Source organism: Phalangium opilio, unplaced genomic scaffold (genome assembly GCF_054372755.1).
Source record: "Phalangium opilio isolate 3A_F unplaced genomic scaffold, DU_Popi_V2 ptg000014l_1, whole genome shotgun sequence".
In the NCBI taxonomy this organism is placed as follows: Eukaryota; Metazoa; Arthropoda; class Arachnida; order Opiliones; family Phalangiidae; genus Phalangium; species Phalangium opilio.
Window position 1 is genome coordinate 1133658 of NW_028324149.1, and position 23820 is coordinate 1157477.

General features: G+C 35.5%; 1 protein-coding gene and 3 long non-coding RNA genes across 7 annotated transcripts; 2 read left to right on the forward strand and 2 right to left on the reverse strand.

Annotated features, from left to right (window-relative positions):
- Window positions 1-967: 967 nt before the first annotated feature.
- LOC149704984 (uncharacterized) lies at window positions 968-2376 on the reverse strand. Of its 2 annotated transcripts, XR_016381441.1 has the most exons (3): window positions 2137-2376; window positions 1597-1793; window positions 968-1019 (listed from the first exon to the last, which is right to left on the reverse strand). It is a non-coding gene; the product is annotated as an uncharacterized LOC149704984 (long non-coding RNA). The 2 variants fall into 2 exon arrangements; XR_016381440.1 differs by lacking the exon at window positions 968-1019 and having other exon boundaries at window positions 1463-1793.
- Window positions 2377-2815: 439 nt separating this feature from the next.
- Window positions 2816-5291, forward strand: LOC149704985 (uncharacterized). Its single transcript, XR_016381442.1, has 3 exons — window positions 2816-3009; window positions 3353-3549; window positions 4147-5291. It is a non-coding gene; the product is annotated as an uncharacterized LOC149704985 (long non-coding RNA).
- Window positions 5292-8361: 3070 nt separating this feature from the next.
- Window positions 8362-12192, forward strand: LOC149704986 (uncharacterized). The gene is made up of 2 exons (XR_016381479.1): window positions 8362-11424; window positions 11502-12192. It is a non-coding gene; the product is annotated as an uncharacterized LOC149704986 (long non-coding RNA).
- On the reverse strand, window positions 11570-21362 carry LOC149704987 (uncharacterized). Of its 3 annotated transcripts, none has more exons than XM_089865127.1 (5): window positions 21254-21362; window positions 13936-14483; window positions 13671-13870; window positions 13289-13446; window positions 11570-13222 (listed from the first exon to the last, which is right to left on the reverse strand). In XM_089865127.1, the coding sequence occupies exons 1-5, from the start codon at window positions 21318-21320 to the stop codon at window positions 12933-12935; spliced, it is 1263 nt and encodes a 420-aa protein (XP_089721253.1). In that variant the 5' UTR covers window positions 21321-21362; the 3' UTR covers window positions 11570-12932. The 3 variants fall into 3 exon arrangements, with proteins under 3 accessions (XP_089721253.1, XP_089721252.1, XP_089721251.1); XM_089865126.1 differs by lacking the exon at window positions 21254-21362 and adding an exon at window positions 19563-20215 and having other exon boundaries at window positions 13289-13419; XM_089865125.1 differs by lacking the exon at window positions 21254-21362 and adding an exon at window positions 19563-20213.
- Window positions 21363-23820: the final 2458 nt, after the last annotated feature.

Genomic DNA, 23820 nt, shown 5'->3' on the forward strand with positions numbered 1-23820 from the left:
AGGGGAAATTAAATTCCTTATCTATTTTAAATAATAAACCTCGACTGTTAACAAATTAGGTCTCATTTAACGGCGCGAAACTATATTACCTAAAATGAGTAACGTATGGTTTAACGGGGCCAGATTAGGTTGCACTAGGCTAGGCTGAACCTTTTATAAAAATTTATCTGGGCCTGGCACTAATCTCTAAGTTTATACTTTATGCCGTCGTTTTAATTTAAATTAACGAGAGTATTTTAGAATTATTACGCGTAAATTATAGATTTTAGATTCCAAAATTTCATTCGAGGCAGTATTTAATTATTTTAGATAATGAAGTACGGTCTATTTAATAAATTAAATGGTTTAAATTAATTAGGGTTAACTGTTAATAAGTTATCATTAATTATGGAGATTAAGCCAATTTAATAATTTTAAATGAGCCACGAACGCGAAGTTAAGGCTAGAGATTTTTAAAATATATTTACGTAGTTTTTATCTTAAACTATTTTAATCTATGGTATTGTTTCCGTGAGTTATTTTGTTGGGACCTCGAGTAGCCCTTTAATTCTGATATGGAAATTGCTTAATATTTAGTGCAATTCTTACATTATATTTATGGGAATATTTTACTTGGTTTTTTTTTTAATTATTATTCTGCTAGGACCTTAAAGTAGCCCTTGAACTCTGATTTGGCTTAATATTTAGTGTGATTTTTAAATTTTGTTTTCGGGAATATTTTACATAGTTTTTCTTCAATAATTTACGGAAACAAATCCATAGATTAAAATAATTTTTTGTTAGGCCCCTCTAATTCTTATTAATATTTGTTATTAATATATTTTAATTTTTAGACGCCATGATGTTTTTGGATATTCTGTTGCTGGTCATTGGGAGAAGTTTCCTACCAGATGATTTCAACCTTTGTTAGAGACGCTCATTCCAGATGACATCTTCCTTGGATTTGCGATTCAAGATGTTTTCAACCTGTGGTGGCCATGCAATCATTCTCTACAAAGATGCGATGAACATCAGCGAATCTAGAAAATTCAAATTTTTATTAGAATTATATTTGCAACTACTTAATTTCTTTTTACACGTTTAAACTTCAATTTACGGGACACTTTATATTATTTTTTGTTGAAAATTTTTGTAAACACCTTATTTTTTTACTTTTTGTTCAATAAATTATGCCTTAAACCACTTTTTTTGTTTTCTTAAAAATTATTTGATTAAGAGGGAAGGTTTGAATTTTTTAGCTCTAAACAGATAGCCTATTTTTTGAGGACCCTCTTTTAGGCTTCTTTTATCTTATCTATCAAAAAATAAAACGATCAAATTGTTTTGGGAAAAAAATAGCCTAAATTATTTAAAAAAGTAATAAAAAGCCTACAAAGGGGCCTCAAAATACTACCCTAAGTCCAGACCCTAAAAAATTCAAGCCATCCCCCATATCGAAACTTTTTCAAGAAAACAAAGAACGTGAGGCAAGGCAAAATTTTTTTATTGAGAAAAAAACAATTAAGGTGTTTACAAAAATTTTGTACGAAAAAATATTTAAAGTGTTCCATAAATTAAAATTTGACCGCGTAAAATTAAATGAGGAAGGCTAGTTACGGATTAAATTTAAGAATAAAATTAAGTTCATTGGCGGAAAAACTTCACGTTCCAATCAGATTGAAGGCCTCGTGTTTCGCAAATCCAAGAAAGATGTCATCTGGATTGAGGGTCCTTAACATCGGATGAACTTCCAAGTCTACTTGAAAACGTCTCTGAATGACCAGCAACAGCTTATCCAAGAAAATCATTCGCGTCTAAAAATTAAAATAAATTAATTACAAATATGAAGGCAATGCCTAATTTTAAAATAAGTGCTACTTTAAGCCTAACAAAATAATAATTTACCGAAATAATCCCATATATTTAAATAATTAGCAAAATACTGGCGATATATTGTAAAAAAATGTTTTTTAATAATCTAAGTTAAATTTCTTAAGCCTTGTTCAAATGTCTTAACCTCGTGGTCGTAGTTTATTTAATTTTAATTCAAAATTATTATTTAATAGACTGAATTTACGTAAATAATAATGATTAACTTCCTGTTCCATTAAAACTACTTTATTTATTAAAACAATAAGCTATTTAAAAAAGGCTTACATTTGCTGCGCATTGACAAGTTTGTTCATTCCAACATGACCTCGCTGAATCGATTCCAAAAGAACATTCAATGGCGGAAAAGAGCTCTAGATTCTGGATTTATTCCTTGACGGCGAAAAGAAAAATGGCTGATCGACGGCGAAAGGCCTGATTTCCAAGAGCTGAGCAGATAACGATCTTGACTCCACGATGCCAATCGAAGAAAGAAATTTCAGCCGGATACTCAAGAGCAAAGTTCTCTCCCGCAAGATTTACATCCTCAAGACGTTAAAAGCAGACGACACTAATTGGTGTAAATTCAACCGTTTTTCCGTTGGCCTATTCCATGAAGTAATTTTCGCTCCTAAGAAATTACTCCATGGAAAAGGACAATGGAACGTATGGAGCAATATTGTTGGAGACACCAAATTTTAGGGAAACTTTCATTTTCGCTCCATAAAAACTACTCCATGGAAAAGGACAATGGAAGGTATGGAGCATTATTGTAGGAGACACCAAATTTTATGGAATTTTAAAGAAAGTTTCCTTCTCGCTCCAAGAAAATTACTCCATGGAATAGGCCAACGGAAAAACGGTATTACTCCAATTAGTGTCGTCTGCTTTTAACGTCTTGTGGGCGTAAATCTTGCAGGAGAGAACTTTGCTCTTGAGTATCCGGCTAAAATTTCTTTCTTCGATTGGCATCGTGGAGTCAAGATCGTTATCTGCTCAGCTCTTGGAAATCAGGCCTTTCGCCGTCGATCAGCCATTTTTCTTTTCGCCGTCAAGGAATAAATCCAGAATCTAGAGCTCTTTTCCGCCATTGAATGTTCTTTTGGAATCGATTCAGCGAGGTCATGTTGGAATGAACAAACTTGTCAATGCGCAGCAAATGTAAGCCTTTTTTAAATAGCTTATTGTTTTAATAAATAAAGTAGTTTTAATGAAACAGGAAGTTAATCATTATTATTTACGTAAATTCAGTCTATTAAATAATAATTTTGAATTAAAATTAAATAAACTACGACCACGAGGTTAAGACATTTGAACAAGGCTTAAGAAATTTAACTTAGATTATTAAAAAACATTTTTTTACAATATATCGCCAGTATTTTGCTAATTATTTAAATATATGGGATTATTTCGGTAAATTATTATTTTGTTAGGCTTAAAGTAGCACTTATTTTAAAATTAGGCATTGCCTTCATATTTGTAATTAATTTATTTTAATTTTTAGACGCGAATGATTTTCTTGGATAAGCTGTTGCTGGTCATTCAGAGACGTTTTCAAGTAGACTTGGAAGTTCATCCGATGTTAAGGACCCTCAATCCAGATGACATCTTTCTTGGATTTGCGAAACACGAGGCCTTCAATCTGATTGGAACGTGAAGTTTTTCCGCCAATGAACTTAATTTTATTCTTAAATTTAATCCGTAACTAGCCTTCCTCATTTAATTTTACGCGGTCAAATTTTAATTTATGGAACACTTTAAATATTTTTTCGTACAAAATTTTTGTAAACACCTTAATCGTTTTTTTCTCAATAAAAAAATTTTGCCTTGCCTCACGTTCTTTGTTTTCTTGAAAAAGTTTCGATATGGGGGATGGCTTGAATTTTTTAGGGTCTGGACTTAGGGTAGTATTTTGAGGCCCCTTTGTAGGCTTTTTATTACTTTTTTAAATAATTTAGGCTATTTTTTTCCCAAAACAATTTGATCGTTTTATTTTTTGATAGATAAGATAAAAGAAGCCTAAAAGAGGGTCCTCAAAAAATAGGCTATCTGTTTAGAGCTAAAAAATTCAAACCTTCCCTCTTAATCAAATAATTTTTAAGAAAACAAAAAAAGTGGTTTAAGGCATAATTTATTGAACAAAAAGTAAAAAAATAAGGTGTTTACAAAAATTTTCAACAAAAAATAATATAAAGTGTCCCGTAAATTGAAGTTTGAACGTGTAAAAAGAAATTTGAACGTGTAAAAAGAAATTAAGTGGTTGCAAATATAATTCTAATAAAAATTTGAATTTTCTAGATTCGCTGATGTTCATCGCATCTTTGTAGAGAATGATTGCATGGCCACCACAGGTTGAAAACATCTTGTATCGCAAATCCAAGGAAGATGTCATCTGGAATGAGCGTCTCTAACAAAGGTTGAAATCATCTGGTAGGAAACTTCTCCGAATGACCAGCAACAGAATATGCAAGAACGTCATCGCGTCTAAAAATGAATATATATTAATAACAAATATTAATAAGAATTAGAGGGGCCTAACAAAAAAATAATTTTAATCTATGGATTTGTTTCCGTAAATTATTGAAGAAAAATTTTGTAAAATATTCCCGAAAACAAAATTTAAAAATCACACTAAATATTAAGCCAAATCAGAATTCAAGGGCTACTTTAAGGTCCTAGCAAAATAATAATTTAAAAAAAAACCAAGTAAAATATTCCCATAAATATAATGTAAGAATTGCACTAAATATTAAGCAATTTCCATATCAGAATTAAATGGCTACTCGAGGTCCAAACAAAATAATAACTCACGGAAACAATACCGTAGATTAAAATAATTTAAGAAAAAAACTACGTAAATATAAATTAAAAATCTCTAGCCTTAACTTCGCGTTCGTGGCTCATTTAAAATTATTAAATTGGCTTAATCTCCATAATTAATGATAACTTATTAACAGTTAACCCTAATTAATTTAAACCATTTAATTTATTAAATAGACCGTACTTCATTATCTAAAATAATTAAATACTGCCTCGAATGAAATTTTGGAATCTAAAATCTATAATTTACGCGTAATAATTCTAAAATACCCTCGTTAATTTAAATTAAAACGACGGCATAAAGTAAAAACTTGGAGATTAGTGCCAGGCCCAGATAAATTTTTATAAAAGGTTCAGCCTAGCCTAGTGTAACCTAATCTGGCCCCGTTAAACCATACGTTACTCATTTTAGGTAGTATAGTTTCGCGCCGTTAAATGAGACCTAATTTGTTAACAGTCGAGGTTTATTATTTAAAATAGATAAGGAATTTTATTTCCCCTAATATGAGCCCAAGTACTTGATTTAAGATGTTCTAAATTAAGCCTTGTCTAACTGACCTCGTGTCTGGAAATTTCTTCATATTGTAGTTAATTTTCAATAAATAAACATAATTAACTAACAATTAACTCTACCTAAATAATTTAAACTCTAGGATTAAATAAAATAATAAAATGCTAGCTGGATGGCTTTGGATTATTGAAAGACTGTCACACATACCGTACTAGGCTTAACCTTTCGCGTTGATTTCAACGTTCTAATGGACATTCAATGGCGGAGAACTTAGAGTCACGTCCCACCGTCGGCGTAAAACGTGGCTTTCCATCCAATACTGCCTTCGAAAGTCAGGATTACGAGGAGCTGATCAAGGAACGATGTTGACTGGTCGCCTTCGCAGAGAGAAAAGAAATCTGGACAAGTGGCGTCCGAGTTTTATCGTATATTCCGTCGTTGGGGGCGCTTCGAAGTGTGACGTGGGCGCTAATTCAAATTAGAGAACACACCGTTAGGCCTATATAATATTATAGACAGCGCCCCTAGCGGCAAATTTCTTCGTGTATTAGATGTCAGTAAATACGTAACTACGTATACAGCGCCCCTAGCGGCAATTTATGAACTATCTATTGCTTACACGAATGTCTAGCAGAATTTTATCATGTTTTAGATGTCAGTAAATACGTAACTACGTACACAGCGCCCCTAGCGGCAATTTATGAACTATCTATTGCTTACACGAATGTCTAGCAGAATTTCATCATGTTTTAGATGTCAGTAAATACGTAACTACGTATACAGCGCCCCTAGCGGCAAATGTGTGAATGCTTAATAATCCGTTCATAACTAGTAAAATGATAACAACCCGTAACCCCCTAAGTTTCCCACAATCCCAATCCCGTTTAAAATCACTAACGAGTTTTTAGTGAGTAGCCCCTCGATTATTACTCGTAATCCAGACGCAACCATTAATCCCCATTAATTTTAAATCACCAATGAATCCCTATCCTTTTTAAAAGCGTGAATAAAAATCACCAATAAAAGAAAATTTTCATTAGTGAATAGCCCCTCGACGCGCTGCCATTAACAGTGCTAAAGTGATTACCGGGCACCTCTAATTATCCCATATTCCTAATCCTTTTTAATCTAATTAATGCATTTTAAAATCCTATATATGGCTGCTGTAACTTAATTGACAAGAAAAGGAATAAGAAATGAGATACATTAAATCGACGAACAATTTATTTATTCTATAGTACATTTATGAAGTATAAACAAAGTATATAGATATAAAAACAAAAAGTAAACTTCGTTGAAACTTGCTCTCGGCGTGTGATATGAGAAGCCCTCTTTTATCACTGAATGGCGTCGATCCCGTCCCCTCTGCTTGGCACTGGGAAGATGACGTGAATAGGCTCATGATGCGGCAGATGCTTGTATTTTTCTTTGAAATTAGAAAAGTTCATTTTTAACTTATTATCGACATAAACACTAGTTATAATACTTGGAATGCTTTAGTTAGCACAGAAACTACAATAAAACACAAAAACTACAATAAAAACAAACAGAAACTGCAATAAAACGCACAGAATCTACAATAAAACACACAGAAACTACAATAAAACACAAAAACTACAATAAAACGCACAGAAACTACAATAAAACGCACAGAATCTACAATAAAACACACAGAAACTACAATAAAACACACAAAAACTACAATAAAACACACAGAAACTACAATAAAACGCACAGAAACTACAATAAAACGCACAGAAACAACAATAAAACGCACAGAATCTACAATAAAACACACAGAAACTACAATAAAACACACAAAAACTACAATAAAACGCACAAAAACTACAATAAAACGCACAGAATCTACAATAAAACACACAGAAACTACAATAAAACACACAAAAACTACAATAAAACACACAGAAACTACAATAAAACACACAGAAACTACAATAAAACGCACAGAAACAACAATAAAACACACAAAAACTACAATAAAACGCACAGAAACTACAATAAAACGCACAAAAACTACAATAAAACGCACAGAAACAACATTAAAACACACAGAAACTGCAATAAAACGCACAAAAAATACAATAAAACACACAGAAACTACAATAAAACACACAGAAACTACAATAAAACGCACAGAAACTACAATAAAACACACAAAATCTACAATAAAACACTCAAAAGTACAATAAAACGCACAAAAAATACAATAAAACGCACAGAAACTACAATAAAACACACAGAAACTACATTAAAACACACAGAAACTACAATAAAACGCACAGAAACTACAATAAAACACACAAAAACTACAATAAAACAGCATAGAACAGCATAAAAACACAATAAACAGTATAAAACACAATAAAACATTATAAACACACATTAAACAGCATAAACACACTTTAAACAGCATAGAAACACAATAAAACGGCGAAAGCATACAATAAAACAGCTTCAAACAGAATAGAACAGCATAAAAACACAATAAAACAGCATAAACACACATTAAACAGCATAAAAACACAATAAAACAGCATAAAACAGCATAAACACACATTAAACAGCATAAAAACACAATAAAACAGCATAAAACACAATAAAACGGCATATAACAACATTAACCACAATAAAACAATTAACAAACAAATAGAACAATAAGGTAACAAATTAAACTATAAACGAGGAAATAAGAGAATAATTGAATCCAAAAATCAGAGAGATAAAAATTAATTATGTTAAATTGGACAAGAAAAATCTACATTCTTCACTAGAACCCTATAATCGTTGCCTACGTTAATCAACTCGAAGGAGGGGACTTTTAAGAAACGGGACTTCTTATTTCATTGATAGCTGGGAAACCAAATCATCTTCCAATAGTTTATATTGTTCCAGTTTACCCGATGATAAAATAGAGGACTGGGTGAAAACGGTTAAGTTCAAAGTTCAACTACAACAATATTACGTTTTTAAAGTTGGAAAAACCAAAATATTACCTCTCCGAGTCAAGAGGATAACTATTACTACAAACTTATTAACCTAGATATAGAATTATTTCTCTTTTTTTGAAGTAAAAATTTACGAATTATTAAAGCAGTATTCCAAGAATAGCGAATATACTATAAAGCAGACGACATTTTATATGTCTTGGACACATGGAAAATCAGTCAATGGGAAAAAACAGGAAATTAAGTGTATAACTTTAGGAGAGATATAACCTTTATGTGTTTGAAAAGGCCCAATTGTCTACGCTTCAACTGTTAACCCTGTATTCTCATAACTACATTCACAACTGGTTTGCCGTATAAACACTATTGTCTCGTTTCACCTCAACGATATTCTTAGTTAGCCAACATGGGTGTTAACGTTAAATACCACCAAAGCTGACTTGTGGTTACACGCAATGAAAGTCAATGCGCACCATAACAAGAATGAATCTCCGAAGTTGCAACCCGATTACGAATAGCCCTTTCACTGATCTAATTACCACAATGATGCTTTCTCCTATTATAATATCTAAACCTTATTATTTAAACGTGTATTTAACTTTCGGCTCCCTCTGAACCGTTAACGTCTCTTCATTACAGACACGAAAATCAAAACCCATAATTTACTTCACCTCAGGTCTCAATTATTTACTCTTTGGTTCACAAAGCCTATTACGGATAAAACTTGATTAAACGACACAGTCTTGGCCTTAGCTTTCCTCTTGCAATCAGTAAAGCAAGGATTATTCTATAGACAGATGTAGTATAGCTTAAGTAGTATATAAACAGCCATTTCAAATAATAATATTGAAAACTATTCTTGGAATATCTAAATGAGACCGAGCTTTCAAGTTACAAAACTACTAAAGGCATCGTAATTACGAAAAATATTTCCACATATTCACTTAGTATTATGGAAAAAGGGAATATTAAGGTTCTGTAGGATTTCTTTACACATGAACACAAGGCGAACTGCTAACGCGGCGCACTAGTGTAACAACGGACGGACACACACAGACAATCATATAGACTGCTTTTTAACCCTTTTCGTATTAATTTTGACTTGAGAGTATCTTAAATACTAAAATAAACATACTGGTGTTCATGTGGGAAGGACAAAAGATCAGATGATGGTGGTGTTTAGAAGCCAGTAAGTACAGACTGGTGTCCATGTGGGATGGACGAAAGACCAGATGATGGTAGTGTAGAAGCCAGTACGTACAGACTGGTGTCCATGTGGGATGGACAAAGACCAGATGATGTGGTTTGTTTAGAAGCCAGTAAGTGCAGACTGGTGTCCATGTGGGATGGATAAAGGACCAGATGATAGGGGTGTTAGACAGACAATGGAGTAATAGGCATTGTAAGTGATACAATTTTCCAAATTTCCGGTCCGGAATTTGGGAAAACGTTTGCTCCGATTTGAAAATTGCGAACGCGGTCCCCTGGAGTGTAAGTCAATAACAACAGACTGACACACACACACTCACACAGACAGACAGTTTTTGGGTTAAGTGGGAACTGGGAGAAACGCCTTTGGTTTAAATGGGAACCAAAATATTTTTGGGTTAACTGAGAATTGGGAGAAATGGTTTTGGGTTAATTGGGAACACTTCCTGAAAAAGGGGTTCTTTGGACGGAAAGTATTAGCATGGATAGGCGGGTGCTCATGATTGTTCCTATATCCAGATTCTGAAAATTTAAATGGAAATAATCAGATTTTCTCTTATGAAAAATGCATGTTTGAGCGGATTCGATAAACACCGAAAAAAGAGTGAATCCTAAACAGCGTACGTGTAGCTATAATTTATTTAATAATATTTTTATTTAATTTATAGACACACGTAAGGTTAAAACTGACACGCGAAACAGCAGGCCTGGAAATGTACCTTTGAAATAAATTGGGGGCAATTCTCTAACTCTTTAAGCGAGTTAACGCGAGTCTAAAGGGTTAAAGCCACCTCGTGTGTTTTATGAGAGCGCGAGATCTAAATAGGCTATTATTTATGTGTGTCATCAAGCCTTGAACGAAAAGTGACGGATGACTCGTGGAGTCGTGAATTCCGCTCGTGCTAATAAAAAACAAGGTGGGCAAGTTAAAATTTTACCGTCTTTGGTTATAAAACAAGCGATAACTTATCGACCAGTTTAACCCTTTCGATAAGTTATCACTCTCGTGAATATTAAAGACGGTAACATGTTAACTTGACCACCTTGTTTTTATTAGCACGAGGGGAATTCACGCGACATCCGCCACTTTTCGTTCAAGGTTTGATGACACACATAAATCATAGCCTATTTAGATCTGGCGCTCTCATAGAACACAAGAGGTTGGCATCAACCCTTTAGAGGATAGTCAAATCGGAGCAAACATGTTCGCGATAAGAAATTTTTGACTACTCCCATCGTTAGGATTAAGAAGTACGCGGCGATCGGCTAGGATTACGAGAAACGCCTAGCCTTCCAATTTCAGACCTTCCACCAATGGTTCACGCAATTGCAGGTTTCCTTATCATTTATTGAGAATCAATCGCTTTTCTTTTTTCCCCAAATTTCCAAAAATTATTAAAGAGGCATACGCTTGAATTCAAACGTCAACAATTGCGATGTTTTAAATTGATTTTAAGAATCAAGTTTTTTTAAACGATTTAACGAAGATAAATTTATGAGAACACAAGGAAATATGACTCAAATGTTGATAGACGTAATCAAAATCATATTTCAACTAGTTAATTGTGATTGTCCACTCTTGCTCGCGATCGAATAGAGGCGTTAAACTTCCTCAGAACGATAGATATCACTTAAACCTAACTTTAAAATAACTTATTTGATAATTAGGACGTGGTAAGATTCGTAAAACAACACGCTTCCCAACGGGACTCCATTTTTCCCGTATTGGACCCCTGAGGGATCACACGGTTCAACCCACGCGTTCAAGATATTCTTTGTCAAAAGACGGAGAGGAAGGGACACGTTTATAAATACACTTTCGAATAAACGACATGGAAATTCGAAGCACCTTGGAATAAGCCAAAGTAACGGTAAATCAATTAACCGCGATTTTACTCGTCCATAGAAGAGGCTGGGCTATTTACTCTTGAAAAAAGTCTTTTCTGGTTGTGCCAAGGATCCAAGAATCTTTTTCGCGTCCCAAAACTAAAATAAAATTGAAATTCATCGAAAAAAAAAATGTGGTGCATGGTGATGGTCAAATGATCATCTGATACTAACTTCCTTGAGGTCAGTGGTCCCCTGAAGCATTATTTACATTCTTACTTACCTCTCTTCATTCTTAATTCATTTTGTGGCGAATTTAGTCGCGCGATGTGTACGACAGTTGCTGCAAAGAGAAAATTACATTCGTTAGCGAAAAACCAGTTCTGACTTACAAAAAAACTGAGTTTATTATATTAAAAAATTTACAAGTGAATCACAGGTGCACCTCAAATTTTAAATGTAACAAAAATTGGTGATGGTAAATATAATAATGTACAAAGAATGTTGAACTTAACTTCAGGGGCAAAATTAACTTCTTTAAGGACTTTCGTGAAATTTATCAACAAAATAAGTGACCAATAATTTGAAATGAAAATTAAATTATGATCGTTAAGAGAGACTGTATTTCGGCCGTTTGTACTAAAAGTCTCATTTTTATGATTAAGTTTAGAGTGATATTTAAAGTTTAAGGGGCTTTGTAGTCACGCAACCAAGAACTCGCTTCATACCCAAGAATATCGCGCGATCTAAATCCCAAACATCACTGTCTTATTAGCAAGTTTATAAAGATGGTCTTGAACTAGCTGAATGCAACATAATTATTCAAACACGTTCTAGGGTCGTATTTGAGTTCTTGGCTGAACCGAACCCATTTTTAAGAATCCAAAAATCCAACGCCTCGTAAGAATAAAATTAATCTGAGATCATTTAAGAATTAAAACAAAATCCGTGCTTCAATTTCTACATTAAAGGATTAAACATTTTTTTATATTAAAAATACTCCTACCATTTTATTTAAAATAATATTTTTATCCCCTTTAAGTAACTATAAGCGTTATAAATAGAAAACTTCCGCCGCCTTATTTTAAATATTATTTGTTTGTTTGTTTGTTTACCTTAGAAATACAAGGAATTATTAAAAAATATATTATCAGGATTTTTGGACTTTTTGCCCAAACTTCTTATAACATTAGAAAAAAAAACTTATATATAAAATTTAAGGCCACTTTATATTTAATCCTTAAACCATTAAGAGGAACGTTAATTATATTACTAAATTCCCTTACCTCCAATTACCCCCAGTTTTTCATTCTCTCCTGCGTTTGTAAAAAGCGCGCGCTAAAAGATATTACCAAACTATCAGTCAGTCAGTTCCAGCTTCATTACTACGTATGGAGCCTTTCTACGGGAGAATCGATTTATTACGATCGATTTGTAAAAAAAAAATAAGTACACTTAAAGACAATTTCTGGATGGTGATTCGTGCGAGATATTTTTAACGCCAATTACCTAGAATGTAAGACGTTGTTCTTACTAATCTTAAGGGGCGTTTAATATTCAAACCAGAAACATTTTAAAATGGGTGGGAAGACGTATGTATGAATGAAATATCACAGTATTTGTAAAATTCCCTTTAGGAAATTAAACTTAATCGTTCTCGTTTCAATTAACTGTAAACGCGTAATAAAAAAAAAAAACAACAACGAAACTTTTGGCTTTTAGGTGTATAAAAACATTTTACTCGTTGTCAATTAACCTTTTATAATGCCCAGAGGGAAAGATCCGTCAGAGAATTTGAAATGTCTTTTGTCATAAAATTTGAGCAAAGCGGGACTGAACGGATGGTTTTCTTTCAAATGAAGATAATGCACTTCCGGTTCGTTGGTTGTGTGTCCGCACTCTTCGCAAACGTAGACTTTGGCTCGCCTTTCTTTGTAGGCGTAATTGTGTTGAATGCCGTGAACCTTTAGCGTGTGTGACTCCAACGAACATCGTTGGGTAAAGGACTTGTCGCACATCATGCATTTGTAGGGACGTACTCCTGAAAGTTATTCAACGCGTAAGAAGAACGTCCAAAGCGCTTAATTTCTTTATTTGATATACTTACCAGTATGCGTGCGAGTATGTCTCTTCAGATCAAACGTATCGTTGAAGCCCTTCCCGCAAAACGTGCACATATATCTCTTCTGATCACTGTGACATTTCATGTGGCGATTCAAAAGGCGTTGCAGGCTGAAACTTTTACCGCAAATATTACAATTCAACCTGTAAAAGTATAGTAGGACTCGTATAAACTGGAGCTCTTTCAACAAACTATGTAAGCCAATAAGTCTTAGTTAAAGGGTTGAGAGGCGAGGATACGCGAGACAGTTCGCAAACCTTGAAATTACTGATCCAGACGCTTGCGCGTCAATATGCCTTTAGTTTAGACTGCGCAAATGGTACGCGCAAGTATCTGGTTATTGTACCCAAATAATGAATATCTGTACCTGTGGTTGTCCGAATTTGAATCCGCGTGTCGGTTTTCACGATGGGATGGACTTTTATACGATTCCGTGGGCGAATGGCACGCGCTTGATGTTGAGGACACTCTAGGCGGTGGTTCCGAGTTTCGGTGAAGGTTGTTAACCAATGGGTTCTTAATGCCCGCGCCACCGTTGACGAATTCGAGTGTTTCTGGACTGATAACCTGTAAATAAGGGTTTATTAATACCATGCCTTTTGTTACACCCGTTGACGGAAAAGTCGTCTTACCTGTCTGATTGATTCGGGTATTCTGATAGGTTGACGGTATGATAATGGGTGTGGAGACAACGATCGACTATTGTGATGCGATCGGAAATCCAATGGGCCTTCGCTATCAATTTGCTCGTTTGACGCGTAACTTCTTGGACTGACTGCTGAACAAGATTCGGATCCTGAATCGTAAAAATGGGATGCCACAGGTGACAATGAGGCGCGGGCCTCCGCGCTTCTTTCAGCGTACTTTTCGTAAGCGTATCTGGCTCGGGATCCGGTAGGGGCAACGTCGTGCGGTGACTTGATGACGGACACTGGGAAGTAAGTCGGACGGACGGCCCTTGGACTGATGGACGAGAAGGACGTGTATTGTTTGTTGGATCGGTATTGACCGTTCGAAGGCACTTCGTGGTTGCTCTTGGATGATGAGGAGATGTCTTCTTCGCGAAGTGGTTGAGGAGACATTGGTCGAATTGGTGAAGCGAGTCGATTAGGCGACACAGGTGGAGTATTGTGGGTTGATTCAGACCAATGCGAAGGTGAGCGTGAACGATCATGGTCATCTATCAGAAATGAAAGCGAAAGGGTTAAAATATGCTCGGTGTAATAAGTAAATCAGGCGATATGTGAAAACTAAAGGGTTTGAGGCCTTGATGGGAGTAACATGGTTTAAATCAACCGCGTTAAAGGTAGCACCATTAATGGTGGATTTAATCAGAACTAAAATTGAGACTGATGGAACCCTTGAATGATCATATGACGTTAATTTCAACACTCGAGGCTAATAGTTAATAAATTTTGAGCGCCACATAAAAAAGTTAACTTAGATAACTGTAAAACCTTATGATTTTCAATCTGTAAATGATAACATTAATATTCAGTCACTAAGGTTTCGTCTAACTTTCACTTTCCATAAATTCGTTTCGTATCTAGCATCTTATTTGCATAATATCAATTTAAAACTAAAAAAAACACGTCGTATTGCAAAGACCCCAAAAGTCATCGATAATGAAAGTTAAGTTTTTCAAGGTTAAATATAAAATAAAACGCATTCAAAACAAAATAGATTCCTAAATAAATTCCCTTGTAAGATCCCTTAATATTGGAGCCAAAATTGTGCGGGACATCAATGGTTTAAGAAAAACCCGGGATAGTCGCGGAACGTTATTTACGTATCTAAAGTTAGTGATAAAGTTCATCATATAACGCTTCGAATATTTAATATATCTACGCAGAAGGTTTCTCTAACTTACTATTAAAAGAGTTCAAGACTTATTTGGTAATTCGAGATTTATAGTTAGTTTTCTACCCGGATCAAATTGCGTCTGTAAGAAGCTATAATCTTATCTTTCCCATTAAAAAACTGCATCAGTAATTGGCATTCACAAAAACACTACGGTAAATTCTGGTTTTGAAAGTGAAAGTTACGGCGTCAACTTCAAACCGGTTTCAAAATTATTTTATATACTCGAAATAATTCGCAAATTTTTCCCCGATGAAAATATTTTGTAATGATTTAAACTCGTGATCGTGAAAAATACGAAAAATAAGGCCAAGTTCAAAGAAAACGAGACAAATGGGATGGGGTGTTTTGAATTTTTGCCAAGGGTGCATTGAAAAGTTAAGAAAATTTAGGATATTGGTTCGTTATTTAATGGGATTCTTTTTATTTTATAAACAATATCATGCAAAGAGGAACACGCAAATAAGCACGCATTACGTAATCTAATTGCCCCTGCTAGAGATATCCCTTGACATCCCGATGTTGGCGTTTTCACTTCAAACGGGTTTTCTAAACTGCAATGTCTGAACAGAAATTCATGATTCTATTCAATTTTCATCTTTGCGAAATCTTTGGCCTATTGGCCCAACTATGTTAGTTCTAAAAATACCTTCTATCTGGGTGCAACTATGAGATTTATACAAATTTATTTTTAGCTATATTCTTTCCTAAAATAGAAAGGGAAAGATTACCGAAAGCTTTCTCCCAGTATAGAAAAACTCGGCTCGAGAATTTACCAAGTACACAAGCCACAACCATAATACGAAACTGCGTATCTTGTACCTTTCTAACTAGTATAATTTAAAGGTAAAAAACTTTAAATACGTCGGGTGGCTTAAGTTCCCGTAAAGGTAGCGGTCCGTGACCATTTTTTTGCAAAGTGGTTGTATATTCGCGACCAATGTCACTTGACAGTACAACAAATGGCAATAAGAGATAGCCTTGGGCTTTATATCAACCGTCAATGACCTGGTCACCCACAAAGATGGATGAAAAGTCTATCTTTACAGCGTTATCAAAATGAAATGCACCCACCAGTGACCTTCACTTCACTGACAACCATGGTCCGGTCTAAGACATCCTCCCGGTCACCCACCATTTTATTCAACAAGAGAGAGGGAAAGTTTAAAGATGGATATTGCCACCAAGAGAGGTGTGGTTTGCGCGTCAATGTTACCTGAGGTTTTTAAATGGAATCTAAGTGGTTGTTTAACGTTTTATGATAGTTTCAGGTAACCTTGACGCCAGTTATAACCGTACCTGGGCTCTTTGAAAAGTGAATTAATACCTTTTTTTAACTTTTCAAGGTTATAGTAGAAATAAGAGGAATTTATATTAGTGTGTGTGTGTACCGGGCCCGTTATACGTCATGCCGAATATTTTGAAATTTCTTTCATAGCATACAGGGTGTTTCTGATACAGCTGCCATAAACTAAAGTGGGCACTATTCTTTGGGTGAAAACATGGGGTCTTCAACACTCAGTTATGGATATATGGGCTCCCAAACATTGATTGGACCCAAAATAAGCCACTCACGTGGGGTCATAAGTTCATAGGATATGTTCCATAAGTTTGTTACTGGTTACTGATAGCTTTGATAGAAGTAGGCAGACCTACAATAAGTATCGAAGTAATGGAACAGAAGTAAAAGTTTTGGCCTGGACCATTTGTTTTTTCTTGAACCGTTAAGAAGCCCAGTTTTACGATGATATTAACGTCGACTAGACTCTTCTACCCCCCCCCCCCCCCCCCTCCCGTGGTCTATTCTTCAAGACTTGGAGTAGAAAAGGACCGGTCAAGAGATATTATCTAGAAAGGGACGATGATGGTACGCAGCGTTTTTACTTTCATCGCAGACTGTCCCGGGTCGAACCCAAACCGTTATTCAATTCTTCACTCTCCATGGGCCGGTTTTTCATAATAATTCAATAGATTCTACCTAAGCTTTGCCAGCTTTTTATGGCGCAGTTTCGCCAACATGGTGCTAAATTTTAAAACCTGTTTTCGTATTTCAAGGGAAGATAAATGGTAAATCCGCAATTGGAATACTATGACAAATAGCCCATCTTACAAAGCAATTTCTCGCGCCTTCTCTCTTCCCTTTAAAACTTTACAAAGCAATTCACGAGCGTCGGCATTTACGCAAGATATTGCAAAACTACTTTTTACCCCTCCGCAAAAAGAAAAGCTTAACAACTTGGCTGTTTTTCTACCTAAAAAATATATATCTCTTACGTAACATTTTTCTTTGGAACGTTATACCTGAGACAGTGACGTCATACAGATGAGAAACTTTGTGAATTTTCCGTTAATTAAGAAATAAAACGGTACATGGGTAAATTACCATTTGAAATATTTCATTTCTTTGAAGAAGAAGGGGTGAGACGTTTTTTGCCGTATGTATGGATTTTTGATATTTCGTAACTTCAAAATTATGATAATTACCATGTAGACGATGAAACCGTTAGCCAATAAACGTTTTTTCCTCCCGGATTTTGGATAAACCTCCTCTATCTTAGCCCTTCCCCCACCGATCCAGTCATCTCAAGAAATTTCTTCACGAAATGGAAAGTTTTTCCTCGATGGCTTTCTTATTTTTTAATTTACATTTAGTTTTATTAGATGTTCATCATCTTAAAGTGATGTAACTGGATTTTTTTTCAAATTCATAAACAATTTCGAAACATTCCCAGTCTATTCCCATAACTATAGTCTTCTATGACCAAAATAAGGAATTCTCCACTTTTCCCAGTTCATAACCTCTACTGTCTTTCACGAACAAAATTTAAGATTTCTCCACTTTTCCCAGGTCATAACCCCTACGGTCTTCCACGACCAAATATAAGATTTCTCTACTTGTCCTAATCTCTACGGTCTTCCATGACCAATGTTTAAGATTGCTACACTTTGCGAAGCTCTACTGTCTTCCACGACAAGATTCCTCCAATTTTTCCTGATCCTTACAAATATACTTCGACGGTATGAACTTCAAGTAGTTTGCGTAGAAGCATAAATTTTTCGAAATAAAAAGAAAGGTATATATATACTTATTATGTACTTAGTGGAGGTAAGAGAAAGAGAGAGGGGGGAATAGAAGGTAACCTTGACAATGAACGAATGTAGCCCTCAAAACTCCGCAGAAAGGGAAAGGACCACCTAAACCGGTTTCACTTTCTATTCCCCCGTCTTTTCCCGCTAACGATCCCCGCAAGGCGCAATGCCAATCTCGCTCGCTCGCTGCTCTTCGGCAGACTGCATCGCGATTTAACGTTAACTATTTAATTTAATTATTACTACTAGTACTGCTAACTATAAATGGGTACTAAAACTTTACGCTCCACTAAAATATCACAATAAACCAATAGGAAACCACAACCTTGATTAAAACCACTCCAGTCCTCTGATTAAAACAGATTAAAAACCACTCCCGTTATGTGCTCAAATTTGAAAGCTCAACTCAAATTAGTACTTCGTTTAATTGATAATAGATCAAATGGTACTAAATATCTAAAGTTAAACTGTTTACTTTCTCTTGATTTATATTAAAAGTTATTATTCATATTTTCTAACAATTAATTAAATACAGAATCTATAAATTTTTCAACAGGTACCCCCTTAGAAATTACCTTCACTAATTACGAAATCTTTCCATGGTAAACAAACTAATTAAAATGTTTTTCCTATTGATAGTGTGAAGGCAAGTGTTGCCAGTCATTCGTGAATGATATTCAACCGCTATCTACAACAGAGTGAAAAGCTCACAGCTCTGTTCGATTCAGATCATTCAGTTCCAAACCCGAGATACTCTAATAACGAACCCTGAAGAGCAGTTAAAGTTAAGGAATGAGGGGGGGGGGAAATGTATCCAGCCCCTTTAGTGCACACTCTATAGTGTTCATGTGAAGTTGTTATTCACCTTCATATTCTACGTTTTACTTTCTAATCTGTCTCTCCATCAAAGAAAACTTAACGATTAAAAATTTAACTTATTAAAAAAAATGATGAATCGAATTGAGGGGGGGTTGACAAAAACGTATCCTTGAATAACAAAGTTCTAAAAAATGTAATGTTTTTTTTGGCTCGAGTTGGTAAAGAAAACCCGTTATGTTATATGGAAAGACTTGGCATATTTCGTAATAGATTTTTCATAGAAGGAGAGGGTACCTGAATTACTGCTTATACAATGTATTTCGGAGAAAAAAATTTGAAACAAATAAAAACGGGACTGGCAGACCGGTTGGAACATATATATATATATGCATATGGCATTATACAATAGAGGCATGAAATTTTGTATTACAAAGTTTATAAATAATTTTCCATAAGACCAAATGAAAGAGCACCCCTTATAGCGACATACCATCGTGAGACGGAGACATAGGTTCGTGCTTCTCCGGCACCCTTCTCTGAACAACCAAATCCTTGGGTTGATCCTCATCGTGAGATTCCGAGGATGGTAAAGTATTTTGTACCGCCGCTTGTCCCGCCGTCACCAGTCCCTCTTGTTCGGGACTGGGAGGTGGCGTCACTGTCCCGAATGTCCCATTTCCTTTCGCGGGTTGATTGCGAAGTTTACGAACTAAGAACACTTTAGGCATGGTCACGTCAAATCCGAAAAAAATTTAAATTATTTCACAAGAAAAAGAATGATTTTTCCATTCAAAAATCAAATAATGTCACGAGTAATCCTTTATAATTCTTCGAGATAAAACTGTTCTTTTTTTTCAGGACCAAAAGGATTGATTGTTAAAGTACACAGGTTACTTTGTTATTTATTTTTATTGGACGAGTTAAAAGTTGCGTAATTTTCGATTGGAGTCCAAAACTGGACTACTCCGTTTTCAAGACCAACCGATTTCGAGGTCTAGGCCGAACTGGGTTTCTAGAATCTAGGGGAAAGTGGTCCGAGGCTCGAAGTCCCGCTCCGGAACCTCGAAGAAAGCGAGTGGACCGGTAGGTTAGGGGGAAATGATTTCGCTAAAATCTAAAAGGGGGATCTCTCTCTCTCTAACTCTACTAGCTACTGATTTCCAATAGGGAGGGTGAAAGATTTTAGACTCCTAGCGGTGGTGTGTGGAGGGTAAAAAATATTCCCGCCCGTGACCATGACCGTGAGCTTTCCGCGCATGCTCCGGAGGACTAGAAAAAAACGTGGATGGTTGTACAGAGAAGCGACTCGGAGCTTAGCATGAATGAGGCGGTTTGTCGGTCAGTGACACAACTGTATTCCTCCGGTGCGAAAGCGCTTTCGGAAGACTAGCCGCCTAAATCGAGGGACCGTTCCCTAAACACCCATTTTCATGAAGAAGTCAATCTCAAAACTCTGTAACATATGCCTTTAGGTTGTGATAGCCCAACTAATTCATATCCAATTGAACTAATTGCCCAGACAGGTGCAGTGTTCACAATAGTGGGTTTATAATTTAAAAAGAGAGTATCTTTTAGGGTGTAAGAGGACAACTGCGATTTCAAAGGGTAACCTGATATTGTAACACGCAAGTACCAATAGTAGACAACACAAACTTTCGAAAGGGTTCCCGTACGGTTTAAGCAAAGATTAAGACACTGATTAACCCAGGTTTGGGCCAAAGATAAGATCTACGAATAACGCCTAGCAGTTTGCGAAATGAGAAGAGCTCTTATTAAAACTACACGATCTACGCAATGATAAGAGCTCTGATTAAAACTAGACGATCTGCGCGATGACAAGAGCTCAGATTTAAATCTACACGATCTGCGCAATGATAAGACTTCTGATTGAATCTACACGATTTGCGCAATGATAAGAGCTCTGAAGCAACACGTGATTTTATCAGAGAGAAGACTTCGATCAACTCCACGTGCTTTCAGACAATTAAGGTTAAATTGATAAACAATTAACACCTCAGTTCCTCCGTCTTTTTCACTTACCAAGTTACCCGTAGCGGGCAAGCTGTTTGGGAAGAACATCAAACTAGGGGAAGATTGGTTATTGGTGGTCCAAGACGTCGAGGTTCTTGTTGGGTAGTAAAAAAAGGTAGCCATCATTTATGCGAAACGGTACAAACTGACCTTTACGTTTTGATAGAAAGGGAGCGAAGGAAGACCACCACCTTTGTAAAAGAAGCTTGATTGACATCAGTTTCGAAGACAAAATTCGAACATTCCCTCGACGAACAGCGTGTGAATAACTGCAGGGTCGTATAGGTTTTGTAGACACATATATACTATCAACACCCTCTAGTAACGCAAAATCGTAAAGAGTCACGTGACCTAATATATCAGCGCAAATAGCTGGAAAATTTTAATCAGTTAATTCCGAATAAATTTGCACCCGTTTTGTGTGTACAACGCGATATTAAACGCTCGTAGAAAATAAAAGTATTATTTCAACCATTCCAGAAATTTCCAGTTTTATTTGAACATTGAGTTATGACTTCGGAGAAATTTAGTTAAATATTTATTTTCCTTTTTAAATACACATTTTCATATGATTTCTATTTTAACTTTCTCATGGGTGTCTTTTGCAAGCCGTAACGGCATATCTCAGTCCGTGATTTTATTTATATCTTCAAGTCATTGACATTACTTGATTGAACGGTTTCGAGTACATAGAAATCATAGAAAAACTGTAAAAAAATTCCCTTCCAATTTCACTTAGAGTTGTTTTAGGCCTAAATAAAAATCTCCAAATTTCTGAAATTCCCTTATATTGAATTGTTTGGGTTCAAAGGTGTCTTATTTCGATTTGGCTTGCAATGAATCCGAAAGGTAAGTCTTTCTTCAAGTTTATAAACGAATCTTTTTTACCGTTAGACTTTCCGACGTAATCATGACGAAACCTAACTCGTGATTTTTGCATCGCTATAGAGAAAAAAGAAAATCACATCTAATACTCTGAATTTCCTAAAATCTATTTTAACTCTTTATTATTTGACTGAACTATATACCTTTAGGATTGGTCCCTGATTAACAAACTACGCGTTTAACTTAAAGAAGGAAAACTAGTATATCAAGATTTTTAGCGTTCGCGATGCGGAGAGAGAGAGAGAGAGCGAGAGAGAGCGAGAGAGAGAGAGAGAGAGAGAGAGAGAGAGAGAGAGAGAGAGAGAGAGAGAGAGAGAGAGAGAGAGAGAGAGAGAGAGAGAGAGAGAGAGAGAGTGACGAACGGAACGGGGGGCCGGAACCGGTGGGGGGTTCTAAAAAATTTAGAATCTCAGTATGGCGTAATGCATCGTGTACGTCTTTGCCCTTGGCATTGAAATTTCCAAGGAGAAGATAGCGTTTTTCCTTTCTGTTTCTTTTGAAAGTATGTAATGGGGAATAAAGACGTTTCTTCCCTCCCCATACACGTTTCGTGCTCCACGGCCATCTTCATCTTACTTACTTTCTTTTTTTTCCGTCTCGATGTTTTCCCTTTTTGCTTTCTTCAAGTTCATGGAATAATAAGCGAGTATAGGCCTGCGCAATTTCGTGAGGGATGCTTTGAAAGTCCTGGAAATAACCAGGACTGTTACGATTTTCATGGACAGAGTAGATGGAGCTAAGAAATCAAAATTAACATATTTGCTCTTGCAGGACTATAGTATAATCCGCTTTTGAATTACGGTTTTTAGCACTTTGAACATGACCAGGAAAGTCCTGGAAATAACCAGGACTATGTTACGATTTCCATGGACAGAAAGGATGGAGCTAAGATACCCAAATTTACTTATTTGCTAGTCTTGCAGGACTATAGTATAATCCGCTTTTGAATTAAGGGTTTTTAATGTTTTGAACATGACCAGGAAAGTCCTGGAAATAACCAGGACTGTTACGATTTTGAGGGACAGAGTGAGTGAAGCTAAAAAATCTAAATTTACATATTTGCTCTTGCTGGACTAGACAAACATAATCCGCTTTGGAATTAAGGATTTTTTTTTTTTTGATCAAATAGTGGAAGAAGTTAAGAAGGTTATAGTGGTCCACATAAATACCGGAAATTGAAAGGAAGAAATAAGGTAAAATAGTGTTGGTAAATTATCATAATCTAGAAAGATGAATAAATAAAGATAAAGTTATAAATTGGTTTGTTAAGTTACATCTGGGTAAGAATACAGACGTGGCTAACTAACACCGTCGGCTCACGGAAGCCTCAGGGACATAACGTGTTGGTAATCTTATCTATCACGTGTATACCAATGAATATTCCACAGCAATATGCCGTTGTATTAATTTATTTAAAATTATTGCGACTTAAAAATGTTCCGATATTGAAAAATATAAGTTTGTTTACGACTTTAATTTAAATATATTTAAGTATGACGCGACTAAAGGGATCCATTAGCTAATCTCGATATTTGCGAACCGTTTTCTATGAGAACTTTCTAATCGTTTAAAAATATCATAAAAAAACTGTAACTCACGCTATGAGAAGTGTACATACAGTTTTTTAATTGGTATGTCGAGTGTATATCAAACTTCGGACTTGAAATTTAAATTTTATGGAGTGTTATTTGCCCAATAACCAATATATATATTCCGATAACCCTATCACGATCTGTGTGTGCACGTCCCACTTCTTGAAAATGAATAAACACATATATTGGACATTTGGATCAAAGCAAGAGGGCCGACCACTCCTCGTTTTGGATGACCCA

Coding starts and splice junctions, on each gene's coding strand:
- LOC149704987 (XM_089865125.1), bottom strand. CDS start 19,800: ATGCCTAAAGTGTTCTTAGTTCGTAAACTTCGCAATCAACCCGCGAAA. Junction 14,484..19,562: donor TATGTCTCCGTCTCACGATG/GTATGTCGCTAT, acceptor CATTTCTGATAG/ATGACCATGATCGTTCACGC. Junction 13,447..13,670: donor TCAAATTCGGACAACCACAG/GTACAGATATTC, acceptor ATACTTTTACAG/GTTGAATTGTAATATTTGCG.